The sequence below is a fragment of the Alternaria postmessia genome, assembly GCF_024291825.1.
Source record: "Alternaria postmessia strain BMP 2775 chromosome Unknown scaffold_23, whole genome shotgun sequence".
Classification (NCBI taxonomy): domain Eukaryota; kingdom Fungi; phylum Ascomycota; class Dothideomycetes; order Pleosporales; family Pleosporaceae; genus Alternaria; species Alternaria postmessia.
Window position 1 is genome coordinate 147485 of NW_026260096.1, and position 22809 is coordinate 170293.

At 52.9% G+C, this 22809-nt stretch overlaps 8 protein-coding genes across 8 annotated transcripts; 6 read left to right on the forward strand and 2 right to left on the reverse strand.

The window, feature by feature from the left end:
• Positions 1-800: 800 nt before the first annotated feature.
• Positions 801-1346, forward strand: J4E82_004733 (uncharacterized protein; the record flags this gene model as incomplete). Its single annotated transcript, XM_051731008.1, has 2 exons — positions 801-1153; positions 1205-1346. 2 exons carry the CDS (start codon positions 801-803, stop codon positions 1344-1346), a joined length of 495 nt encoding a protein of 164 aa, XP_051589215.1.
• A 758-nt stretch (positions 1347-2104) lies between these two features.
• Positions 2105-3352, reverse strand: J4E82_004734 (uncharacterized protein; the record flags this gene model as incomplete). The annotated part of the gene is made up of 1 exon (XM_051731009.1): positions 2105-3352. The coding sequence occupies one exon, from the start codon at positions 3350-3352 to the stop codon at positions 2105-2107; it is 1248 nt and encodes a 415-aa protein (XP_051589216.1).
• A 383-nt stretch (positions 3353-3735) lies between these two features.
• J4E82_004735 (uncharacterized protein) lies at positions 3736-5911 on the forward strand (the record flags this gene model as incomplete). The annotated part of the gene is made up of 2 exons (XM_051731010.1): positions 3736-5739; positions 5789-5911. 2 exons carry the CDS (start codon positions 3736-3738, stop codon positions 5909-5911), a joined length of 2127 nt encoding a protein of 708 aa, XP_051589217.1.
• Positions 5912-10628: 4717 nt separating this feature from the next.
• Positions 10629-13129, forward strand: J4E82_004736 (uncharacterized protein; the record flags this gene model as incomplete). Its single annotated transcript, XM_051731011.1, has 5 exons — positions 10629-10985; positions 11033-11060; positions 11122-11807; positions 11857-12650; positions 12760-13129. The coding sequence occupies 5 exons, from the start codon at positions 10629-10631 to the stop codon at positions 13127-13129; spliced, it is 2235 nt and encodes a 744-aa protein (XP_051589218.1).
• A 912-nt stretch (positions 13130-14041) lies between these two features.
• J4E82_004737 (uncharacterized protein) lies at positions 14042-15315 on the forward strand (the record flags this gene model as incomplete). Its single annotated transcript, XM_051731012.1, has 6 exons — positions 14042-14085; positions 14169-14241; positions 14293-14375; positions 14422-15016; positions 15081-15212; positions 15283-15315. 6 exons carry the CDS (start codon positions 14042-14044, stop codon positions 15313-15315), a joined length of 960 nt encoding a protein of 319 aa, XP_051589219.1.
• Positions 15316-15532: 217 nt separating this feature from the next.
• Positions 15533-16177, reverse strand: J4E82_004738 (uncharacterized protein; the record flags this gene model as incomplete). Its single annotated transcript, XM_051731013.1, has 1 exon — positions 15533-16177. One exon carries the CDS (start codon positions 16175-16177, stop codon positions 15533-15535), a length of 645 nt encoding a protein of 214 aa, XP_051589220.1.
• Positions 16178-16577: 400 nt separating this feature from the next.
• Positions 16578-17559, forward strand: J4E82_004739 (uncharacterized protein; the record flags this gene model as incomplete). The annotated part of the gene is made up of 2 exons (XM_051731014.1): positions 16578-17267; positions 17326-17559. The coding sequence occupies 2 exons, from the start codon at positions 16578-16580 to the stop codon at positions 17557-17559; spliced, it is 924 nt and encodes a 307-aa protein (XP_051589221.1).
• A 2139-nt stretch (positions 17560-19698) lies between these two features.
• Positions 19699-20836, forward strand: FPR1_2 (FK506 binding protein proline rotamase rapamycin-binding protein; the record flags this gene model as incomplete). The annotated part of the gene is made up of 7 exons (XM_051731015.1): positions 19699-19783; positions 19831-19873; positions 19940-20004; positions 20099-20177; positions 20246-20266; positions 20572-20613; positions 20797-20836. The coding sequence occupies 7 exons, from the start codon at positions 19699-19701 to the stop codon at positions 20834-20836; spliced, it is 375 nt and encodes a 124-aa protein (XP_051589222.1).
• Positions 20837-22809: the final 1973 nt, after the last annotated feature.

Sequence of the window (22809 nt, forward strand, 5' to 3'; positions counted from 1 at the left end):
GGTTTATCGCCCCGTAATATGTCTGATGATAATGTCACGTTCGCAGATGTCTTGGGCGTACCTCATTAGCTCTCACCATCTGTCTGCCGCCGTCGCCTTTGTCTGCATGTTCACGACGCTCACGCGCCCGATTGGACGTTCAAACATAACTATACTTCCAACCACGAGAACGTTCAGAGAGGCTAAGAGCTCAAGGGGTACTCGGGACCCAGGGTGTCAAGGCTAACTCAAGTCCAACTTTACTACACAAAGGATTCGCTATAGGATGAGGTGTTGTGTATTCCCAACAGAGACATTTGATACAAGCTCTGTAATAGCCGCTTTGTCTTCAATACCAGTCCCTTGATATATCGCTCACGTATTGGTTGTACAACCCAACACCTGGGCTCAGCTTATACCAAGGCCTGTCCAATCGCGCCATCAGCCGCAAGGCCACCTTGATTGACCTCACGGACTGGTCATGTTAGCTTTGTACAGCCACAGTTCGCTCACTACTTTTCACCTGCTCTTCGTGCGTCTGATTGAGCAAGTTTCTATTGCCCACTTACCCGTTTGCCTCCGCTGACCCCTCCAACAGTACGCGGACAGTGACTCTTGACTGTGTGCTTACGCGCTTGTTTCGAGCATATATTTCTAGAACCTATTCCTGATTCTACCTTCTCATCATCTCAATCAAGTAATTTCCAACTTCCCAACTTAACCTGATATTATCTTTCCAGTGCGACCAACAGTCACCACACTTCCTAGCCTCATCGACACGAAGTTCCACTTTTGTCTACAACCAACATCACAAAACCAAGATGTACTTCTCAAATATACTCCCGGTAGTGTTCGCCGCTGCTGCCATAGCCGCTCCTACTACTATGAACGGCCGTGGCGAGGAAGGCTGCGTTCCCACCTCCTACACCATCTCAGACTACAAGCTAGTTACTTCTCCGACCTCTGGAAGCGTTGATTTTACGTTCAAGTCTGTCTTCCCCACCGGCAGCACCATCGATGACCCAGTTCAGGTCGGCGCTCACTGCAGTGGCTCTGGAACCTCTGTACCCAACAGCAACGAGTGTCAGGTCGCTAACCGTCGTCTTCTATTCGACCTTCGTGGACCTCAAGATGAAGCCTACTACCAGATCACCCATTCCTGGACCTGCTCAGGGTAAGTCTACTAATATTGTCACCTCACAAGCAACAACTAACAGTACAACAGCAACCAGTGGCTATCCGGCAATGCGATCAAAGTCGACTCGCTTGAGTGTCACAACGAGGGCGACAAGCGCGTCTGCACTGGTGGACCCCAGACCTTCGCGCCTCAGAACGTGCGCAAGGTCTGTAACTTGCCTCAGTGCTGATGGCTTCGGTAAGCTCCTTATTGTCCCAAAGTTGAACCGTAGGTCCATCCCCTGGATAGGCGGTGTATCAGCGGTGTGAAGGGTGTAAATCGACTTTGTATCTTCATGGGCATCATTTGGTGTTATTGTGATTCTGGTTATTTTTGAACTTCTTTTCTCTTCTCAATCAATGTGCATAGCATCAAATGTAGAAAATGAAATATAACACACATTCAACTTCTTCATCTCCGTCGCACCGACTCAAAATAGATAAACTTCTTTGTACACTTCAGTATGACACATCATGCTTAATTACCTACTGCGTGACAATTGATCGTTCTGGTACAAGAGATCGGCTGTGTTTGTTTTTCTACACCCGGAACTTGCCAGACGAAAACAGATGTGGTTGGTACATAGCAAACATTGCTTATCGTTCTTTTTCCCTGCCGCCTCTTACGCCACAACTTGTGCCTGCATACGTAGGATTCCAGAAGGGTTTGGCGTCCAGAGGGTTTGACTAAATTCTCTCATTTGTCGAGTCCTTGACGCATGTGTAACAGTTTCTACAAAAGAGCCGGAGTAGACTAAGAAAATAGGTAGAAAAGTTTTCACCTACTACATGATATCATTTGGTATCTTTTCATGTATTGTAGAGGCTTCTAAGTCGTGAATGGGTATATGGCAAAAAAGCAAAATTTGTTCAGCCACCAAAGGCTTGGTGTAGTGTCCAGTTGGCGAAAGTCTTCAAACAACGTAGTCGGTGAAGCTGATTACCGGCCTTACCCAGCAGCGTGCAACTGCTCCATGATCTTCACTAGATTTCTGCGTTTTGCGTTGATACTGGACAGGGTTGCAGCTTCACCACCATTGGTTGCAGCTCGCTCGAAGAACGCTTGTGCTGCTAGTAGCTCCTGATGAGCCCTTCCAAGTCGCTTCAGCTGGTCTGAGACTGAACTTGAGTATCTAGGTAGATCCATATCCCAGTCCTCATCTGAGCCCATCTTTCCCATGGTGAGATCACTTATCCACAAGGCGACATTGCCGCGGAGTTCTAGAAGACTTGGCTGTCTGTCAAAGGGTGGTGACATGATGACCTGATCGAGGCGTTCTGCAATCTCCAGGGCTTGGGTAAGTTCTTCCATTTGGATCGCCTCTTCTTTCGCAGAGAGACCGTCTGACCTCTTACTGAGGTTACTGTCGACCGACACACTTCGAGAAGAGCGTGTTTGATTCGCGATGTCATCACGCAACTCCGTTCTTGCGCGCTTGCTCTTTTCGCAAACCTCGTAAATCCACAGTGAGAACATGGGCGGGTAGAAGGTTCTCTCATCGACAGCATGAGGCTGCAGTTTCCGATTCGGGTGTTGTATGATCAGACGATTGTAATATTCACGAGCAAGCTCAAAGCCCTGTTCAGAGAATCTGTGCTCATTCAGCGTTTGTGATCCACGACGCAGGGCTATTTCAGCACCAATGCCCCAACGTCCGTGGTTACGCGGATCTACCGGGCGCCCACCAGCTACCTGCGTCCGCAAGATCATGCCCCACGCTCTCCCCGCACGCTCGTAATCTCCCTTGAGCAGACAGCAATGCATCAGCGTGGACAAAGAGTCAAGGTGCGCCCTCTTCTGCGCCTCTGGTTGGCCTTGAACGACACCGCTTTTAGAGGTGGCGTTGACGGCGTAGAGGCGTGAAGGCGGCCTGGCCATTTCCTCTTGGACTTTAGCAGGGACATGATGTGGTTTGGACACGCTCGCAGGCGCATGGGGGAAGGGTGCTGGAGGGACCTCGTTCTCTTGGCTGGGCAATAGGCCTGCGACACGCAGCTGAGCTATGCCAGGCGCGGTAGACGAGGTGTACGATTGGACTGTGGCGTCTGGCTGCGTTTCGTCCTCTCCTTGTAGGTCGAAAAGCGATTCGTCTTGTTTCCTTTTCTCTTTATTTCTTCTCGACTTGCGATAATGACTCGCGCGCAGCGAGCGTGTCCTGTTCTGCTCATCACGCAACTGCGTGGTGAAGTGCTGCATGGTTGGTGATGACGCAGGACTGCACGCTCATGCGGCTGTCTGAGCTGCAACGGCCCCTGCTTAGTAGGCCCGGGATGCAGCGGTGAGGCTATGCAGCGGTAGCGGCCACGCACACACTGCGCGAAGGGAATGGGAAATTGGAGTCTGTAGAATAAAGGTGCGGCGAGCAGTTTCAGTAATAGACTTGAGGCAAGAGCAATCGACAACGGTAGCCCCATGCCGTTAGCGCCGTGACTGATTGGGAAGGCTCGGCTGCGCCATACATCACCGCTCTGCCGCCGCTGGACCTCGTCGCTCTGACCGAAGACACATCGACCCGACGACACCCTCTCCGACCGTTTCTATTCTCGAGGCGCGCCTTCCTCGCCGGACGGCCTCACAACATGGGCCAGGCAAACTCGACGGGCGCTGCGGATGCGCAAACACGGCGGCGATCGCGGCCGCTGTCATGGGCGCCTGGGTTACTGGCCTCGTCCCAGCCTAACGACGACACGGTGCCAGAGTTGCTGCATAGAGCCCCGGACACGCCCTCGCGATCCCGCCCCAGTACCACAAGAATCTCCAACCGCCTCTCCTCTCACTTTGGGCGCCACGATGCTGGCTCGTCAGCGCCCGAAGATGCCCCGGTCCCCAGTCGCTCGCGGTCGCGGCTGCACCGGGCGCGCTCGTCGCTCAGTTCCATGACGGGCCTGCTGTCGAGACGACCGCCGCTGCCTGCCCGCAACACCGAGCCCACGAGCGGCTTCGCGGCACCGAGTACGCCCAACAACACCGTGCCAAGCCGCGCTGCTCTGAGGCATACGGCGAGCGACCGAGGGCCCTTCCTTCCACGCGTGCAGGTCCCAGAACTAGGACTAGACTTTGACCAGCTGCTGCGGACCAACTCACAAGCCGAGCGGCCAGACGGACATAGACAGCGACCGCTGGTTCCCTTGAGCCCATTGCGACGGGATGGACGCGCCCTCAGCATCATTCCCTCGCAGCGCCGACTACGCAACATGATAGGACACCCGCGGAGGAGACGATCGCTCTGGCAGGATGGAGAGAACATGGACAATGTGCAGCAGCTGAGGCAAGGCGAGGACCAGGCCGATGTGCTGTCAAGGCTGTTATCGCTGGCTGCAGCTGCCACAGCAGCCTCGTTGGTTGGCGACGACAACCAAGCAGCAACCCGAGACGGTACATTCGACACGTTCCTACAGTCACTGCAGAACGGCAGCATAGCATCGGCGCTAAGAGGCAACGAGGATGGCCAAGGTGGCGACAATCCCGGAGCCGCACAGGCGCCCCTCAATTTCTTCAGAATGTTCAGGTTTGGCACCAGTACCGACAACGCAAGGAACGACACTACTGGGCGCGGCGGCAGTTCATCAGGGAACGGTGGAACAGAAGGAGAGGAAGATGGCGAAGGCAGGATGGTGCCGATAATCATTGTGGGCATCAGATCTATACAGCCCGGAAGCGGTACGGGACAAGAGGATGCCAGCATACCGCCCTTCCTCGACGCCCTCTCAAGCTTCCCCACACCTCCCACGTCACCAGGCGATACCAATGCGAACATTCTACAGCCACCGCAGAACGGGACCCGCTTCAGCCACAGAAGACGAGCCTCGATGGGCGGCTTCAACTTTCCTTCGAATTACGACAGCCAAAGACACCACCGTGGGACGACACAAGAGCGCTCTCGTCCATGGTCATCCGTCACCGACTCGCCTCCAGGGCCCCTCCCCCCACCCTCTACGCCAGCTACGACGCTGAACTTCTCAGCTGGTCCGTCAGGCGCAACGACCCCTGCAACTTCTACCTCGCCCTCTTCACCGACCACACAATCCTCAGCACCCTCGCGGCGGAACAGCTTCGTCCGCAGGGCTGCTGGTTCGACTCTCGAGCCCACCGCGGAAGAACCACAAACACATACCCGGAACGCTCGGCCACGGCGCTTGAGCGAGTCGGACTTCACAAGATACGGCTCAGGTGCACCTCGCAGAAGAGGCGTCGTGGAGCCAGACAACAATCCTGGGGAGGGTTCACGGAGCTGGATCATCTATGTGCTAGGTGGGAGCTATCCTGAAAACCACCCAATTCTTACCACTCCCAGCCTGTTCACCGACTCGCCCACTTACGAAGATATGATGTTACTCTCATCTATACTCGGACCCGCCAAACCACCCGTCGCGAGTGAGGAGGATGTAGCTTCGGCTCCAGGCCTTTTCAGGATACGTGGTGATGCCGGTGCTCTTGTAGCTGAAGCTGTTGAGGGTCAAGAGACAATCAACCTTGTTGCCGGTGCGCGCTGTCTCGTCTGCCTGTGTGATTTCGAAGTGGACGAGGAGGCGCGGAAGCTAGTCAAGTGCGAACACATGTTCCACAAAATCTGTATTGATCAGGTGAGTTGCTAGCTTGATTCGTAGCATTGCGCATGCTAACTTACTTTAGTGGCTGACAACTGGACGCAACTCTTGTCCACTCTGTAGAGGAGAGGGCGTGCATGAAACGGTCAAGGAAACCGATGCCACCTCAGATGCTGCTACGCCTTCGGTGCCGCAAGCAGCCGCTTGATCAATTCTCACTTGCAGCAGGTGATGTTCGGCTCTTCACCATGAGGGCTTCGCTCATTTCTTCACATATACCCCTTTCTTACATGATTGGCTACTCTACCCGAACTATTGGATACGAAGGACTATCGGGTCAGGCTGTTTTCTCTATTTCCTGCAAACTGGAGCGTTCATGGCGTCCGCAATGTATTACTTGGATCTTGGCATATTTGGCATCACGGCATCTCAGGGAAAAAGGGATGGAATTTCGACTGTTTTTCTGGCGGGCAGCATCTCAACGACTTGCTACGAATCTCTCACTGTATATGCGGTAGAACGAGATGGGGGAGTGATCTAGTCTTCGAAGCTACACCGGGCAGACATGACGAACTGCTACGCTTGTGCTCAAGACAGCCGGGCAGGCAGCAATAATGACAAAGGATCTTGTTTCGGCACATCACTTCTCCGACTTGCGTTTACAACGAATGCATATATGGATGCATAATCATTCACATAAGCCTGCCTCGTGTCATGCACACGTACCTTGGTGGATTAGTTGAGGTGATATAGATGCCAACCAACCGCCCTGGGTGCGAAGAGTCGCCCAAACGTTACGGAACGCGTCGTGCCGGCCAATATTCGGTCCTAGTAGTCCGAAATGTCCGAACCGTCTGGCCTCGCGGCCGTACGGATGGGTGTATACGGCGGAACGTTTACGGTAAACGGCGAAGAAGCACAGGACGAGTGTTTCGTTCTGGAACGTGTGGTGCTGACCCGAACCGTGTAGCAGGAGTAATGATAGCCGGGGCGGGCGGCCGCCACAACCGTAGTAATCATACGATGTGGGCGAACTGGCCAGAAGGAGGTCAACGCAGATGTATATCAGTGCACACACCTTTTGATGATGGCGTACGCCTTTTCACAGGCAGCCGCCAAACCCACGATAAATAGCGTCCAGCTATGTCTGGATAGGGCGTAGACGGGTGATGATCTCCTTGTCGCTGCTTCCGCGGAGCGTCGAAGGAGTTGTGATGAGTGAACAGCTTAGCTTGATATAGCTTGATATAGGCTGCGTGGAGACTGAGTTGAAGAAGGGAGGGTACAGAAACCGAAATGGCGTGCGCCTGCTTTCGGGACGGGGAGAGTCGTTGCTGATCGTACTGGATATCCAGACGGACGTGTGCCTGGTTTCGTTATTGCGTGGCATGCGTGGCTGCGGCAGAGTTGGAGACCCTGCATATCGTGGACTATGGATGTATACACATCAGGCGGACCTCCATCTTACAACGGGTGCTATCTGTTACGACATTTGGGATTCATGTTCCTCATGTCAGGATATCTGAACAAGTCGCCCAGTTGCTGCAGCTCGTATATAGTAAACAAATGCACATGGACCCATAGGTAAACAGAAAAAAACATTGGTCATAAAGGATTGTTGTGCAGACGTAAGGATCATCCAAGATGGTGTTTGATGATTCAAGACCACTATCGACTATCGGACCCGGGATGTGCAGTCGCATTGTGTCGGGGTACACCTCTAGGTCATCCCGGCAGCGGTCTAGCGGTCAACACCAAGGGCGGACCGTTGCGTGGTGTCGTGTCTAGATTGTTTTCCAAGTGGCTACAAGCAGGTTATCTGGTCGCCATCTGCGAATGGCTACAGGTTGGCGACCCAGAAAGCAGGCACCGATGGCCAAACCCCGAGCAGCTGCGTGCCCAGGATCAATGGTCCACCGAACAGCTCGGAGATGAGGTTGCCGTTTCAGGCAGGAACAATGTCTCTCGGTCAATACGGAAGGAACTATGAAAGCTCAAAATGTCTCACAGCCTTGCCTTGGAAACTCCATGACTACGTGCCGTACAGGATTGTGCCCAGTCCAAGTAGCCTGAATCTTGACGTTTCACTTGCGACGACTCGACAGCTGATCCGCATGATAGATACATGCGGAGACGATCGGTAGTGTTTATGGGAGGCAGGTAGAAATGACGTTGATGCGAGGAACATGACACTGGAGGATCTCGCAGGGATAGACTGCAGTCGCACATGATGCATCTGGCAGTAGACTCCAGTTTTATTCTGGGCTTACTCAATGTCAGCAGCAGTAGTCGTTCCTTCCCAGACAGACAGAGAAGACCCATTGGAGATGTTGTCGGCGACGTGCCAGAAAGCGTAAAATTCACGAGACACTCTGGTGGAGAGAGGTCACGGAGCGTTTGAAAGTCGGCCTCCTGCTCTTCTTGTTCCATGCCGATTCTCTGGGTCGTCTTTTTGGAAGTGGGCATAACCCTGTCAGCTACACGTGGGTCCTCTGCCGCGGAATAGTGCATCTTCACCTCGCGCCCTTATGTGACGAGTCGTCCAATCTAAGCCTGCTCTTCCTTCAACGACGGCAAAAAAGCTCGACGGCCACCCCACACACTACCTCACCTTCTGCCGTTACATCCAGCCCGTCATTCGCGGCATGCAAGACGCAAGCCACCGGCACACGCAGTCTGCGATTGGCATGCCTGGGGTGGCTTTGGAGCTGCGGCAATGTTTGCGACAATGGACTTTCCAAGGTTCCGCCAGACGTCGCACAGCGTATCTAGGCCCGTCAGCATATGGGCCTCTCCAGCTGCGAGGCAAATGAGATGTGGTGTTAATCATCGAGAGATCCACCCAAAAGGCCCGCCGCTCGCATGACGCACAGCAACTGCACGGTCGCGTCCCGCTCTTTCGCTCGCTCAAGGTCCACCAGTCAGCTGCAGCCGGATTCGCCATTACAGCAGCCGCCATCTACCATGCTGGTATAGGGCAGAACACGACATCAACCTCTGTAAGGTCTCACTGACTGTCAGGGCCCATGACGATATCAAGTCCTGCCCCGCCTTGGTCGAGTCTGCAGTCGCTGCGCACAGGCCAGACAGACGGTTCCTGTTGGCCACTCCTGCATGGCACGAAACAGAGACAGTTACCTCATAGTGCCTCCAAAGGGAACCAGTCTGGCAGTAGAGGATACGGGTCTCCATGCCACTTCTCCCAAGTGCCGTTGCCGCCTAGTGGTGCTGGGCGATAAAAGGCAGATGAGGCGATCCTCATCAGGCCACCTAGCTCTGCATTTGCGCGCCAATCTTCCCGCGGCATGCCAGCAGCATCGCCCAACGTGCAGACAGCCGTGGCGCCTCCGTGCCCTGGGAGACGCAGGCATCCAAGAGCTACCATTGTCACGGGACAGGGACCCGGGGCTGAGCTCGATGCTGCTGATAATGGTTAGCAAGCAGGGTCGCCATCTTCTCGAAGCAGGCTTTATTCTCCCGTCAACGGCCTTCGTTGACTCAGTACGAAGGAGCCGGTGGCGCTGCATGGCTGGCTAATTTGTGGCCGTCCTCACTAGCCGCGTTTGTGAGATGAAATATCAATTTGATATTCTTCCTAACAGGCACTTTGATGAGGCTTGAAAGTCTAAAGGCTGCCACCGGGCAATTGCACTGCATTGCATCGGGGCACTCCCCACTTCAGGAGAGTGGAGTTCGCGGAAAAGTCCATGGATATACCGGCCCTGCCCTATACTCAACGACACCCTCAGGTAGTCTTGAGTAAGGGCATTCGTGTGTAGCGCATACGAGTGTGTGCACTAACTCTGACAGCCGCTTCCAGAGCAGCTTCACATCACGCCCCATTCGCTGACGATTGACCTAGCCCCATGGCTTCTCTAAACGCCCCACATGCCTCACCACCTTGGTGAAATCGGGGCCGATGCACATCATGTCCCAATTTTGTGCTTGCCTCCTATTAGGCTGGGTCCGTCTGCTGCAAAGGCGATCCACGACCTGCCTCAAGCCGTAGCTGACTGAAGTTTATAGTCGCCGTGGCAGCACGCCTAAGAGTAGTTGACAGGCGGGATCAACGGCGGGGATGTGTCAAAATATGGACCTATACGGCATTTTGGAGCGACTGTTCCGGACAGACCCTTCTATTCTCCCCAGAATTCATTCCATGTGGATGCTGGCGAGTGGACCAGTTCGCACGGTGATCAGGAGCGATCAAACCTGGGATCGCAGAGGGCGTCTTGCACGGAGCTAATCCATGGCTGCGCGGAAGGCGGAAGCGTTTAGGTGCACGGCCATAGCACAGCGGCCTGGGAGACAACTCAGCGGCGTGCGGCTTGCTTTTTCCCCTTCACTGCACCCCGGCCTTAGATGCAGACGTTTGATAAAAATTGAGACTATCCATTCCTGGCATTGGACATTGCTTCTTTGTCCGAACTAGACACAAGCCTCCTGTCACGGGCTGACTCTCTCACACGACCTCTGCCTGCGGCTGCTGTACTCTCTCTTCCTCAACGTTGCCCAGTTTCAGTCTCAGACTGGTACTGCACATGCTTCCGTCATCAGCAATTGTGGTGCAGGAGACGGACTTGCTCCTTTGTGGACGAGACGCAGGTCTATCGCATACTTATTCCAGGCCGCTTGGTCTTGGTGCTAGCTGGGGCCAACACCCGCGCGCCCAAACCAGCGTGCATTGAACTAAATCACGGCTTCGATCCTGCAAGCGTGCTTCTACAAGTATATCCCTCCAAAATCCCGTACCTGGCGCCCGAGCCATTGTCACACCCGTGGACACGGCGATCGACCTCGGACCCTTGCAACTGGATGACGTTGATCCTTTTACGGCAAGCTTTACCGTCCACGGCTCACCAACATCTACCAATACAAACAACCTACACTCCATCAGTTTTCTATCCTCTCCAACCCTCCTAGGCATGTCTGGATACTATCCTCCTCCTGGGCATAACACTCCGCCTCAGTACTACAACCTTGATCCGAATGCGATCCCCAATTCCAACATTCAGCATGCCCCACCAACTATAATCTCACATGGCTCGTATGCACCCACCTTGCCAGACAACCCGTTTCAACCTGGTGTTCCTGGACCCTTTGTACAATACGAGAACATTGGTCAACCAAACTACGTTGATCAGTATGAGGACATATCTGGGCCAATGGGCTCAGCGCATGGTGCTAATGGCCGCGCACGAAGAAGGCCAGCGCCTGGCGAACAGGTGAAGCATCGCAGAACACGGAGTGGCTGTTTCACATGCAGGCAAAGAAGAGTCAAGGTATGCGCTCTACCTTGTGGGATAGAGGCTTGACTGATAGGTAACAGTGTGACGAAAACCATCCCGTGTGCGAACGTGAGTATCCGCGCTTGCTCTCACACACTCAAGAACTGCTTAGTCTGACGTGTTTTGCTAGGATGTCGCAAGGGGAGTCGCGAGTGTATCTACCCAGATTCACAGTCCAGTCAGAAATCGACACGCAGTGGATCGAAGTCAGGCAAGTCTGCATCCGCGGGGGATCAATCCTCACCTGAAGCCCATGAAGGAGAGGACAAGGAGCGCCTTCCTGCGATCATGGATGAAGATGAAGAGGACGATTACGTTGAGTATGATGATGACGACGATGACATGTCGAAGAGTCAAGACGCTCGCGATTCTTCACACACACCAGGCTCTTTCCTCGATCAAAGTACGTCTCCATCCACTGAAGCATCCTCGATACCGCCTACGGTACGCCCATCCATGTCTCGGAAAGGCAGTGCGCAAACTACCAAGGGCGCTTCGGCTATGGCGCGAGACCTCCAGTTTTACTTGAACTACTTCCGGAACCACATGAGCGTACATCATTACTCTCTCAAACGCGACACGCATGGCTTCCTCAAAGGCGATTTCCTGAGTTGGGCGACCAAGTTTGAGCCCTTGAAGTACGCTGTAGCTGGTTACGCGGCGTATTTCCACACGCTTGCGCAGCCTGATGGTCGCATGTCCACCTTCCTCCAGTTCTACAACGAATCTGTTTCGCGACTGAGGATAGCCATCACGAAGAACAAGAAGCAGGGGCTCGCAACATTTTTGACCATATTGCAACTTGCGAGTATTGAGGTATAGACCCTTGCAGAAAACCAATATCTCATGCTGACACCGGTTCCAGGAGATGCTCGGCGACTGGGTCAACCTTATGGGCCATCAAAAAGCAGCTTTCGAGATGCTCACCCGTCTATACACGCCGGAGACTATCGTCAAATCCGATTTTCTTTGCAAGGTACTTCTTTGGTACATCCGATTCGACCTGTTTGTTGGCTTTCAGTCCGGCGGTGAAGCAGTGCTTGGTCGCGAGTGGTACGAGGCGGTACATGAATGCTACGTTGAGAAAGTACGCGACAAGCCAGATGACATTGAGATGCTGTACGAAGAGCGCTTTGCGCATTCACGACTGGTAGCGAAAGATTCGAATGACCTGTTTGCAAGGACTGCCAAAGGTCTCGTCAGTCCTCAGGATTTTATGACACAGCTGCCAAAACTGAAGGAGAGGGTGGAGGCGCTCCGAAGAAACCTAGGCGACAAATTGACGGATCCCAGTTACAAGGTCCATCAGATTCCAGGAGAACCAGACCCGGAAGACTTCGTTAACCCCTACGAGCCGGATGTCATATGGGGTGGTCCGCTATGGACGTCGAACTACTTGCAGCTGGATCTATGGGGCATCCAGTTCATGTTCGCCATTTCGTCTTCCATGGCGCTGAAAGTGCCTCTTGATCCGGAAGTTACAAAAGAAGCATTTAAGGCGGTGCAGGTCTTTGAGGCTATATGCGCGTATCCGGAAGCTCCCCCAGGCGCACTACTAGAGGCACAGGTCAGTTTCGCGATTGCGACCCTGTTCCTGCCGAAAGATCAGAAGACTGTGCAATGGCTTCGACGAACGTTTGCGAAAATTGAAGCAGCAGGGTAAGTGAAATCTTTTGTTCGTGCAACGACGGGAGATTAGAGTGTTTTGTTCTAGGCACAGGCTAGTAACATGAGAGTCTTACCGAACCTCTACTAACAGGAGCATCAGGTATATTTATTCTGATGTTCTTCGAAACCGCATGCTCGAATCCATGGGTCTCGGTCCATCAGACTGGTGGCTCCCGAACGACGAAAGCTGCCCACCGATAATCCGATCCATCAAAGACTTCATCAAGGACCGCACACAAGCGCCTAAAGACCAAGTGTCAGACGATCTACGAGAGATGCGAGGAATTTTCAGCTCCCTGACTATCTCGGACTCACCGCCATCTGATAATATGACGGTAACGAGTGCCGACGGCTTGGGTTCGACATACGGATCTCCGGACTGGCAGTCATCAGGGTACGGAAGCGACCGCAAGTCGTCAAGCGCAGAGGCTTATCCGCCGGGGTCACAGCAACAATACGTTGTGCAGTAAGATGTGTGGCGCGCAAGAAATACTGAAGTTATTTAAGACAGTTGCATAAGACATCAGGACTGGTGTCCATGATGCGCAATGCCACGTCGGCAGCGCATACGCCCACGTTCCTCAGACGACGGTTGCGCGCATGACAGTAGAGAGTATTTCTCGTCTAGAACGCTCTATCAGCCCTGTCTTGCCGCGGCCCATGGTCGAGGTGGCCTTCCGAGAGGCGTTCTGTGAAACGTTGTTCCACAGATATGGCCTGGCTTGCCTACTGGTACCACTGCCGCAATGCACAGCATGAAGGTTTGTGTCTAGATGCCGAGGCAGGTCAACACCAAAGAGGAAGAATGGAGCGATGGACAGGGAAAGCTATGTGGTGTAACGTTTGCTGGCGCATGTTAGTTTCAACGTCCCATGGAGATCGGGTGTTCGCTATCCTATCGATAGAAGCACGGAGTAGCAAAGGCGGATCTTATGCATACGGAGGGAAAGTTTGGTCGTGATGGAGGAGGAGACCAAGTTATCATGCGCACTGCTAGATAAGCACACCGTCACCGTAACGCATTGTGGCTCACAAGCGACATGCAAAAGAAAAATTCAACAAGATGAAATAGAATCCCTGTGCATATGATAGCTGTGCAAGCTGTGCGTACCGTGAGAGAGTGTTTGGGTGAAGTTGAGGCGTGGCTGGTTCCGTTGCGGCGCAAGTGGAGCGTTGGAGATGGCGCCCGAAGCAGGCTAGTATGCAGGGATGGTGGGCGGCCCTGACAGGAGCGGGCAGCGGAGACACATGAAAGTCGCAAGAGCACCCCGACCACGACGACGACGTTGACAACAACAGCAACAACAACAAAGACGACGACGCCGCCCAGCCAGAAGACGTGAACAGGGCTCTGAGAGACATAACACGCATTATTATTCGCCATGGACAACCTCGGAAAGATCTCAGCGTTCGGAAAGAACATCTCGTATGCTTTTTCCCGCAATGTCGACCCGCGAGCTGCGCGACGGTTGGGCACGAGGTGGAGATATGCTGACATGGCTTCTGCAGCGCTTCCTTTACACCTTGGGCTGCCCGGACGCAGCAATATGTCAAGGAGCAGGTGGGCAATGTCGAGGACAAGGTATGGCTACCCTGGCAGCACACTTGGGCAGTACTGATACGGGCTCTGCAGACTCAACTCCCCCCGGACTACATCGAGCTCGAGAAGCGGGTCGATGCGCTGAAGAAGGTGCACACGACGATGCTGCAGGTCACGTACGACACCTCCCTCGACGTGCTGGTACTTGGTCTGACTGCCTAGCTCACAATACGCAAACGAAGCCTACGACTACCCAGCCAACATCCGCGAATCCTTCAACGACCTCGGCCGCACCGTCTCCGAGAAGGTCAACCTGCTCTCCAGCGCCACATCGCCCGCCGAAGCCCAGGCTGCCCTAACTGCTCCGCCCTCAGCAAAGCCCCAGCCCAAGACGTTCAATCATGCCATCGCCCGCGCCGCCCTCAACTCGTCGCACATGCTCACCTCGGAGCAGACCAGCTCCAGTGAGGACCCCCTTGCTACCGCCCTCGAGAAGTATGCCATTGCCAGCGAGAAGGTCGGCGAAGCCCGACTAGCCCAGGACGCCCAGATCCAGAGCCGCTTCCTGGCCGGCTGGAGCACCACGCTCAACACCAACATCCAGTTCGCTACACGTGCTCGCAAGGCAGTCGAGAACTCGCGGTTGAGCCTGGATGCGACCAAGGCCAACGCAAAGGGTCCTGCTTTCACTCTGCCCGGTCAGGCTCCAAAGACAGCCATGGACGACGACATCAGTGAAGAGGCGAGAGCCAAGATCGAGCAGGCCGAAGACGAGTTTGTTGGCCAGACTGAGGAGGCCGTCGGTGTCATGAAGAACGTACGACTATAGCTTCCAGCCCGCACCCCCATGTACTGGCACCTAGACGCTAACCAAACAATAGGTCCTCGACACCCCCGAGCCTCTCCGCAACCTCGCTGAACTCATCGCCGCCCAGCTCGAGTACCACAAGAAGGCATACGAGATTCTGTCCGAGCTGGCACCCGTCGTCGAGCAGCTGCAGGTCGAACAGGAGGTGCGTAGACACCAGTCTTCGGATTACTAGCATGTCTTCACCGGACCCGACTAATGCATTGCACTGATAGGCCAGCTACCGCAGGGCTCGCGAGGAGTTGTAGAACGCCTCTGACGCACGCGGCCAAGCAAAAGGAAAGATTGGAGACAAACACTAGCTCAATTTTGGTCACGTCACAATGTCGTCTACGGACGTTCTTGGTGGTTTGCTTCACATTCACACGGCATCTAGTTTATTAGCTCAGTCAATTCCTTCTTTCTTCCGCCATTCCACTTCTGTGACGCTACATGCCAACACACCGTGACTGCCATACCGATATCTTATTGAAATACACCACTCTCATCCCTGAATTCTGCCGCTTGCCCTCTAGCAAACTCCGCCATCCTCTCCCTTTCCCCTTCTTTTCCATCGTCATCTTCCTGAGCCGGAATATACTTCCTCATGACATCCCTCACATAGTCTTCTGGCACACCTAGCTTCACAGCATCTGTGATCCCTTGGTTCATTCTGTACATATACTCCTCTCGCGGCTTATCCGACTGGACACGATTCCTATCGATGTAAACTAGCATGTCCTCCTTCTTTTCCGGATCTTTGCTAGTATCCACTTTGTGCTCTGTGTCAGAAGGCCAGAACTCGCATTGTAGCATCTCTTTTGTGTAAGCCACGGGCACGCCTTCGTTCTTGTCTAGTCTCTTTTCATCTTCTGCTTCAAGTGAATAGACGAGACCAAAGACTACGTCGTCGTAAGGAGACATGGATGTGCTGTTACTATCGGTCACTTCGACGACGTTCGCGTAACCGCGGTCGTTTATTATCCACTGGTAGTTTGGTAGGCGGGCGACTCCTAGGTAGGTCGACGTCGGGCAGCGTGTCGTCATTTGGTGAAGCCAGAGATTTGAACCGTAACCAAAGTATATTATGGGAGATGCGGAGGGCGCCATGGGTAGTTGAGGACTTGCCATGTTGAGATTGGCGTAGATGGCTTTGATTATTGAAGTTGACGACGCGACTCTGTTGCGTACTTTGGGGCTGGTGCAGAGTGAAAGTCGTAGACTATGCCTTTTTGGGCGTTCCGAGGCTGACGGATTACATCATTCGTCTCGTCTCGCGATCCCGGCCAGAACTTTTGGAAGGAACGCGGGACACGCTTGACAGTCTTGCGGATATCTTTCCAAGTACGTCCATCCATTGTGCTTGGACGCATACAGAGCAATCTTTCGTCCTCGCCTAGCTCACGGTCCAGCAGCTTTACTGGTGAAGTAGGAGTCGTCCTTTGAAGGTACCCCGCTACACATTTTAGCTAGCTTTGACACCAGACAGCTACACGCTGCGAGGAATTGAACAAGTAGTGACTGTCGAAAGATGCCTTACTCCCACCACAGCCATTCTGGCCAATTCTGTGGACATGCGCAGAACACGCTTGAGGAAGTCGTCCAGGCAGCAATAGCCAAACGCTTCCATACTTTCTCCTTGACGGAGCATATACCCAGGCCGCAGGAAGACTTCTATCCTGAAGAAGCCGAATCTCACACCGAGCAGAGTCTCGCGAAGCTATTCGATGACTTTATCGTCGAAGCCCACCGACTACGAGACGCGTACTCGGACCAGATCCAGATACTCATCGGCTTCGAAACCGAGTACATCCGCCCATCTACGCTGCACATCATTCGCAGCATCCTCGACAAGTACACCTTCGATTTCTTCATGGGCTCTGTCCACCACACGCACACGATACCAATCGACTTCGACCGCGCCATGTACGAACAAGCTAGAGACAAGGCAGGTGGGACCGACGAGCGCCTCTTTGAGGACTACTTCGACTCCCAGTACGAAATGCTTCAGGAGCTACAGCCACCAGTGGTCGGGCATTTTGATCTTATTCGCCTACTTAGCGACCATCGCGACGCCGATTTCCAGGGCATGCCTGGCGTTTGGGACAGAATAAAGCGCAACTTGGAATACGTAGCCTCTTATGGCGCTCTTCTCGAATTGAACTCGTCTGGGTTGCGAAAAGGTTTGGCCGAGCCGTATCCGTGCTTGCCCATATGTCAAGTCAGTCACACCGCCATATGCCCGAGCTCGGCGTCGAGTTTACTAACGTATGTCATAGATGTTCTTACGCATGGGAGGTGGTTTCGTCATGTCTGACGACAGTCATGGAATCGACCAGATAGGTACAAACTATGCGCGGCTATTGGCTTTCATACGCAAGGCAGGGATAGACCAGATACATTATGCTGACCGGGCCGGTGTGCGCAAAGACAGCCGCTTCCCCAATGCGGGCTTCTCTAGTATTGCTGTAACCGACCTGGCGCAATCGCCCTTCTGGGCGAACCTAGGGTGATATCATCTTCGCCATGGGTAGCCCTTCGGTAGTTGGAGGCGCCACTGAAACCCTCCTTGTTGAAAGTTTCGGGCCACGAAGCCGGCGCCACGCTATCAAGGAACTTTTGTCAACGGTTGGTTCGAGTGAACATGCAGCGCGCATTGCCTTTCGGGTATTTTATTTCGAAGCGAAATTGTCCGCTGATATGGTAATGTGCAGTTGGTGTAGTCCATATCACTAGTCAACTGGGGCTACATGCTCTGCTATTACGATGCTGCACTCCAGATACGTGGAGCTTCTCCACGACTCAGTTACCGCTGCAAGCGCATTTAAACTAGCCAATGTGAAGCGTGCAATGCTCCCAGACCACGCTGTTGGGCTCTCGGCTCAACGCACAGGGCTCGCGATCGTCTTCATCGTAAGTTAGCTGATGGACTGAGAAGGGGATGGTTGAAGCACGGTCAAAAGACCACGTGTAATGGCCATCGGATTCACACTCTTTAGCCCCACACTACTTGCGCTCTCTTACCCTGGTCCAAAATATTTATTCGTTTGCCGCGAGAAGCACGATAACCAGCAATCCCGCATTTGGCTCTCTTGACGAACCGCTGCAATACGGTTGTTCTCCGGGTGGGTCCAGCACCGTACGGCAATCGGCTGTGATCCCGCTATGCCTCTGATTGGCAAACCATAATAGACTTGAAAGCAGAAATATAGCTAGGGTTCTTGGGTCCGCATCTTGTACATGGATTAGAGGCATTGATGAGCAAAGAAGGGGTCTTCAGTTCGCACATTAAGAGTGTGATTTATAGCAGCAGAGTGGATTAGAGGAACGATCAAGTTGTACAAGACCATGAGAGTTCTGAAACCGTGGGGGTACATCTACCGCGGATGAACAAACATTTACTTTTCTGAGAACGGTTCTGCGTTCTCTCACATGTACGTCACCCTTGTCCATACCCCATTCGCAAATCTGTATGACCGCCACTTGTGTCCTCGGAGCTTGAGGGGAGTTTTGCAATCAGATTCTTTTGCGCCCTACTCAGGCTTGATAACAGCCAATTATGCAGGTCCTGATGTGCTGCCGAATCAAAGTTTACACATAGTCTCTGTGACTGTGTACCTAGGTAGCGCAGCGGTCGTGTCCTATTCGACGAGGCCGAGGTTTGTAGCGTCAGAGGCGCTTTTTCTTTTTTGCTTCCATCATGCCACTGCTGATGAGATAGGGACCATGGCCGGCTTATTTGCGCCTTCCGGCTTCTTGGAAGGGATTAAGGTTCTAGCGCCAACGCCGTGCGCACATTTGATCGTAGTGACAGTCACCGCACTTCGCGAGCTTAACCATAGTCTCTTGCACACCACCACCCCTACTTCGATCTACTACCCCTATCGGTGTAATTTCGCACAAGGTTCTTCATCATTGTGCCCGTGTCAAACTAGGAGTGAGGCCGTCTTCGGATGCGACTAAGCCCGCGTTGTCACAAAACAAACGTCGGTAGGTATCCAACTTGGCAGGCCGCTCGGTAGTCGCGGGAAAGTTTAGTACGGGTACAACCTTCCACCATGTCACTTGTGGAGCCCCAATCGCGTGTCAGCTGGGATGTTGCAGATGAAGAGCGGTTTGGAAGGGCTAGACCAACCTTACTTCTGACATTCAAAACGGCCTGAGCTTCGGGCAGGATTCCCCGAGAGACGGACACGTTCTGACGGCTGTGGGTCGTACCATACGTAGCCCGCAATTGCCTTCGAGCCAAAGATGTGGGACAGGCGCATATGCGAAGGGGCTAAAAAGTATGCTTGACGCATCCGAGCAGGCCAATCTGTTGCACAGCTTCGCGGGAAAACCCTGGTATGCTTTTGGTCGAAGCAAAAGCCATGTAAGTCTAAGCTCCAGTCAGAGCCTCTACGGAGCTTCCTGTTCTTGGGTTCACATATCGGCACCACTATTAAAACCTGGGATCCACCCACTTCCCGACCTACACATCCATCTTTACATATTCTCGACTTCTAACAAACGTCCTAGCTCTTTGATCACCACCAAGCGAAGTGTATACTCTACATATTCTGCACATTGTTCGCCTTGAGCTTCACAACTCCCCTCCCCAACCAAGAAGGAATCCTCTATCCTGAACGCTATCCATGATCGACTCCTGCAGTATGGGCGTAGAGAAGCTCGTTATCAAGCCGGGCAACGGTATAGACTACCCGAAGAAACACGATGAAGTCTCTATGGAATACACTGGTAAGACTAGCGTTTCACCCGATATCAATATCTAACGAACGATCCAGGTTGGTTGTTCGACGATGATGCTCCAGACCACAAAGGTGGACAGTAAGCAAGCCGGCAGAGTTCATTGCTTTGGACTCCAAATGGAACGTCTCATTGACTGTATCTCAGATTCGATACTTCTGTAGGTCGGGGTGACCTGATTACTCCCATCGGCGCAGGCCGAGTTATCAAAGGTATGTTCTTGCTGTCCGAATCATCCTGCTTCGTACCTGGTGCATGTGCACTCTGCAAATCTAGATCTACATGTCGACTGACGCTTATGCACAGGGTGGGACGAAGGCATTCTGGGCTCCGCAGAAGCGTCACCCATGACGCTGGGAGAAAAGGCAACTTTGATCATAACACCGTAAGTAATGGTCTGATCGACATGCCTTCTCACGCGGATGCACTGTGCTAACGACACGTGCGATACAGTGATTATGCATATGGTCCTCGGTGAGTCCGATTTACATTTCATACAGCCCGTGACTGGGACGGGAACCAGCAAGACAGGATGCTGCCGAAGTACACACCACTGCGGATACGAAAGCCACACGGAGCTAAGGACCAGCACGGCTTACGACGTTCCGAGGATCCTTTGAGCCATTCTTCTCCGAACTTCCCGAACTTCTGGACGTTGATGCCGCGGCAACCGCGAATCTTGTACGACGCGGGTGTCTGCAGCCTATGACAACCCCTGATTCTGGAACCTCGATGATCTGATAAGATGATGGAATGCAAATGCTGACTGCGGACAACAGTGGATTTCCCGGACATATCCCCGCGAATGCCAAATTGATCTTGTAAGTGCTCAACTTTATCTTGTTTGTCGTTGGAGATACTGCAGCACGCTTGCGACGCCTCTTCCATGGGCTACTAGCGTGGGTTGTTCTTCTATACGACGCACAGCTCACTAGCTGTTCATTTCATCTTGCTGTCGCCAAATCTGTGCATGGGTTGCAACAAGAATGCTGACGCTATGACAGTGACGTCGAGCTGAAAGCCATCAACGGAAAGAAAGCATAAAGCGCTTCGCCTTTGGTATGCACCATTGCGCAGCTGCTGAACATGTTCGTCGACATATACCCCGTTACTACCCGACCTTCGCGGCGCTAGTATTTCATAATTGAGGTCAGCACATGTGTGAACAGGAAATGTCCACCTGCACCGAAGATCAGCGCATGTGCTGCGCCAATCACTCCAGATCCTTAATGATCCTTCGCATGCTTGCAGACGCAAAAGCTTTTTGGTTTCTCTACCCTTTCGGAGTTTGGCGCTTTATAGAGGTACAAGAGACCAGCAGACTCAGTTCAACCCGAGCTGTCCTTGTGGGTGTATAGATACGGTGTTCGTGGCAGAGCTAAGGAAAGCTCATGTTTTTTTGTATCTGATGAACCATTTTCCTCTACACACATAGTGTTACTGCAGCCCTCAGATTTTGTTTCTCTTCCCGTCTGGCGTCACACCGCTCATTGCTCCTGGCAATGGTCAGGCTGTAGAGCATGATCCGTAGGAAGCTTACACAATGCTCGAGTCCAAATATCCGTCAATCAAAAGCAAGCACTTTGCTACGTGCCGCAAACATTTTAATCTCTCATTTCTCGCTAACGAATGAGCTTCTCAAATGGTAAACGATTTACCATAATATTGTTAACCAATGGTATGCAGTAACCCGGGTTAGAGGTTTGCCTCGACGCGGGATAATATTCGGCTGAACACTTTACGGCACGAGCCGATGGCAAAGCTGTACACCGATGATCTTTTCTTCAACCTCACTGGACCACGTTGCCGAAGTCAGATACAAGCCGCTGTCGGTATGCCGAAGACCAGCGGCATGACTCAAATCGCAAGTGTTTCGTTGGCTGGCGGTTGTGGCGGCTTACATTTAATCCGGCAGATATGGCATGTTTTCACCGCAACCGTCGCGCTTGGTTATCAAACTCAACCTTCGCGAAAACCTTACAACCCCCCTTCTTTGCCGTTTCTTGCCACGAGTGGGGAAATGCTGCCACAGGCGAAACGCATCCTGCGAAGGGCGTACCACCATCTGACCTACCAAGACAGACAGCGCATCCGTCGTTCAAAAGTTAGGTGGCCTCTTACCAGAAGTGACTTTCTCAACATCCGAGTTCTAGACCTGTTACTCTCATAACGGGTTAAAACTTCCGAATCTTAAAGTCTACATGGTATCTCAATGAGGCACTTGGCACTTTGCCATCGCATACAACCGGCGCACGAATTCACCGATCAGGAACCGAGTATGTACCTTTGTAGGAGCCTCATCACCACGTATACCATGTCAAAACCTAGCCCTCCCGTATCTTGAGCTTACCCAGGCACCGATCACGGGCCGTGGCTGTGGCCGTTTGATCCATCCTTGAACGTTCCCGGCCGTACCGATTGCGGAAATGGCTCTTGCGCTACATGCGCGCCCGTAAACCTGATCATCGCTCAAGAAAATCTAGGTATGTAAGATGGCTACAGACGGCGTATGTCAGATGCATGTGGAGTTGGGCCCATGCAGCTACATCATGCACGAGTCGATCATGCGCGTGCGTGGCACGGTAATGATGCGGGTCGAATTTTTATGGGGTTCGATGCAATACTACTTGACCGCATAGCTATCCTGCTGTCGTTTAGTTTATACCTTGAGCTATTACTTGGGTCCCGCGCGAGCCGCTGCTTCGAAGCAGTACTTTATTGGATATGAATATGCACGGCTGCTTGTGTCTGTCGCGCCAGCAACCTTGACTTGTTTGTTGCACCAAGGCTAGCCCATATTCTTGCCATCTTGACAATCAAATCTTGATGGTACTACACCTTTCTCCTGCCTTGATCAATTTGATCTTCACAGTATCCAAGAGTATCGAGATGGTCTCGGGAAGTGGCGTGTAGATAAGTTGGTCATGTTGGATATTGAAGATCGGTGTCATGGCTTCCATGGCCCAGCTCCTCAGGCTCTGTAGATAGTAGGACGATTGCACAACGCCATTGCTAAC